General features: G+C 52.6%; 2 protein-coding genes across 2 annotated transcripts in view; both read left to right on the top strand.

Moving 5' to 3' along the window:
- Positions 1-24: 24 nt before the first annotated feature.
- On the top strand, positions 25-483 carry EMH_0026680 (uncharacterized protein; the record flags this gene model as incomplete). Its single annotated transcript, XM_013502654.1, is given in 2 exon segments — positions 25-393; positions 397-483. Coding segments are annotated over 2 exon segments (456 nt in total).
- A 996-nt stretch (positions 484-1,479) lies between these two features.
- Positions 1,480-2,155, top strand: part of EMH_0026670 (uncharacterized protein) — a gene marked incomplete at both ends in the record, with an annotated part of 6,256 nt that continues 5,580 nt past the window's right edge. Inside the window, 2 exons of the mRNA XM_013502653.1 lie at positions 1,480-1,608; positions 1,811-1,955. Of these exons, the coding sequence (XP_013358107.1) occupies positions 1,480-1,608; positions 1,811-1,955 (274 nt within the window). The remainder of the gene's footprint in view (positions 1,609-1,810; positions 1,956-2,155) is intronic.

Genomic DNA, 2,155 nt, shown 5'->3' with positions numbered 1-2,155 from the left:
CTTAGCTGCACGTACACCCCACAGATGCCTGCGGGGTGTACTGATGCTGCTGCCTCTACTGCAGCAACAGCTGTTGCTGCTGCTGCTGCTGCTTCTGCTTCTGCTGCAGCAACCGCGAGTATTCTTTGTACTGCAGCAGCTGCTGCTTCTACAGCAGCAGCAGCAGCAGCAGCAGCAGCAACAGAAGCAGCAGCAGCAGCAGCAGCAGCAGCAACAGAAGCAGCAGCAGCAGCAGCAGCAGCAGCAACAGAAGCAGCAGCAGCAGCAGCAGCAACAGAAGCAGCAGCAGCAGCAGCAGCAGCAACAGAAGCAGCAGCAGCAGTAACAGAAGCAGCAGCAGCAGCAGCAGCAGCAGCAACAGAAGCAGCAGCAGCAGCAGCAGCAACAGAAGCANAACAGAAGCAGCAGCAGCAGCAGCAGCAGCAGCAACAGAAGCAGCAGCAGCAGCAGCAGCAACAGAAGCAGCAGCAGCAGCAGCATTGAGCGTACCCTGGGGTCCCTCTTGTATAGCTGCAGTACATACTCCTGCATGTCGTCTAGGCTGTATACACACACCACAAAACCCTAAACCCTAAACCCTAAACCCTCAACCATAAACCCTAAACCCTAAACCCTAAACCCTGCATAGTATATGCATTAAACCCTAGCCGAAAGCTCGCGGCAATTTCGCCCGTACTACTCTGCTGGCTATATATTTAGGGTTTAGGGTTTAGGGTTTAGGGGGGTTTTGCTGCGGCTGTATTGTGTAGATGGCTATCACAGACCCTGGAGCTGCATCTCTAGGGTTTAGGGTTTAGGGTTTACGCACGAGCTAAACCCTAAAAAAAAAGGATAAGGGTTTTCTTTTTCTAGAGTGTTTAATATTAAGGGTTTAGGGTTTAGGGTTTAGGGTTTACGCACGAGCTAAACCCTAAAAAAAAAGGATAAGGGTTTTCTTTCTCTAGAGGGTTTACAACAAACACAGAGAAGTCCTCCATCTCCCCACACCTCCTCGCGAACAACCCCACCACTCTCGCCGCTTGTAACACACAGTAAACCCCGCCCCCGGGGCCCCCCTGCTGCTGCAGTGGTATTGCTGCTGCTGCTGCTGCTGCTGCTGTAAAGGCCGCTAAAGTCTCCTAATACATCTTCTGGGTGACTGCCTTCAACTCGACGAGAAAAAAGGAGACACCTAAATTCTGCTGTCTCCTTTATTGCTGCTGCTATATCCACTGCTGCTTTTTGCTTTTCTCCCGCCAGCAACAAACCCAACACCATCTTGCTGCTCATCTTCTCGTTATTCTCTACACATACACACCACCTGCATGCAGCCCAAGCAGCCTGGCAGACAGAGAGAGAGGGGGGGCCCCCAAGGGGCCCCCATGTTTATACGCCAACGAACAAGGTGAGATAAGTCTCCTACATATCTATCTGTAGGCGTGGTGCGTGCTGTGCTGCTGCTGCTGCTGCTGCTGTTGCTGCTGCTGCTGGAGATAGAGTATGTCTGCGCTCTTGTGGGGCCCTTTGCTGCTGCTGCTGCTGCAGCAGCAGCAGCAGCAGCAGCAGCAGCAGGAGCTGCAGCAGCAGATGAAGGAGCATATCTGCCTTTTTGTCTGCTTGCGCAGCAATGTCTGAAGTGTTTAAGGAGACTGTGTATAATGTTGGTGTCTCCATCTGTCTCCTTTTCTCTTTCTGCTGTCTCCTTTTCCTTTATTTGTCTCCTTTTCTCTTCTCTTCTCTCGTGTATATCTCTTATAAAAAAAGAATCAACTGAACCCCCACCAGAAACGGAGACTGTCTCCTCGTACCCCCCAACCACTGCTGCACCCAGGCTAGATACAGACATCCTCCTGCTGCTGCTCCTGCTGCTGCTGCTGCTGATGCTGATGCTGCTGCTGATGCTGCTGCTGCTGCTGATGATGATGATGATGCTGCTGCTGCTGCTGCTGAGGCTGATGCTGATGATGATGATATTGGTAACGCTGCTGCTGTTGTTGTTGTTGCTGCTGCTGCTGCTGCTGTTGCTGCTGCTGCTGCTGCTGTTGACGATGGTGATGCCTGCTGTTGCTCCTCCTAGTGCAGCAGCAGCAGCTGGCGCTGCTGCTGCCGCTGCTGCTGCTGTTGCTGCTACTGCTACTTCAGCTGCTACTGCTTCTGCTGATCCTACTGCTGCTGC

The sequence above is a fragment of the Eimeria mitis genome, genomic scaffold (assembly GCF_000499745.2).
Source record: "Eimeria mitis Houghton genomic scaffold, Emh_scaff982, whole genome shotgun sequence".
NCBI lineage: Eukaryota > Apicomplexa > Conoidasida > Eucoccidiorida > Eimeriidae > Eimeria > Eimeria mitis.
Note: the sequence above shows the minus strand (reverse complement) of the source record. Positions and strands in the feature narration are given on the sequence as shown.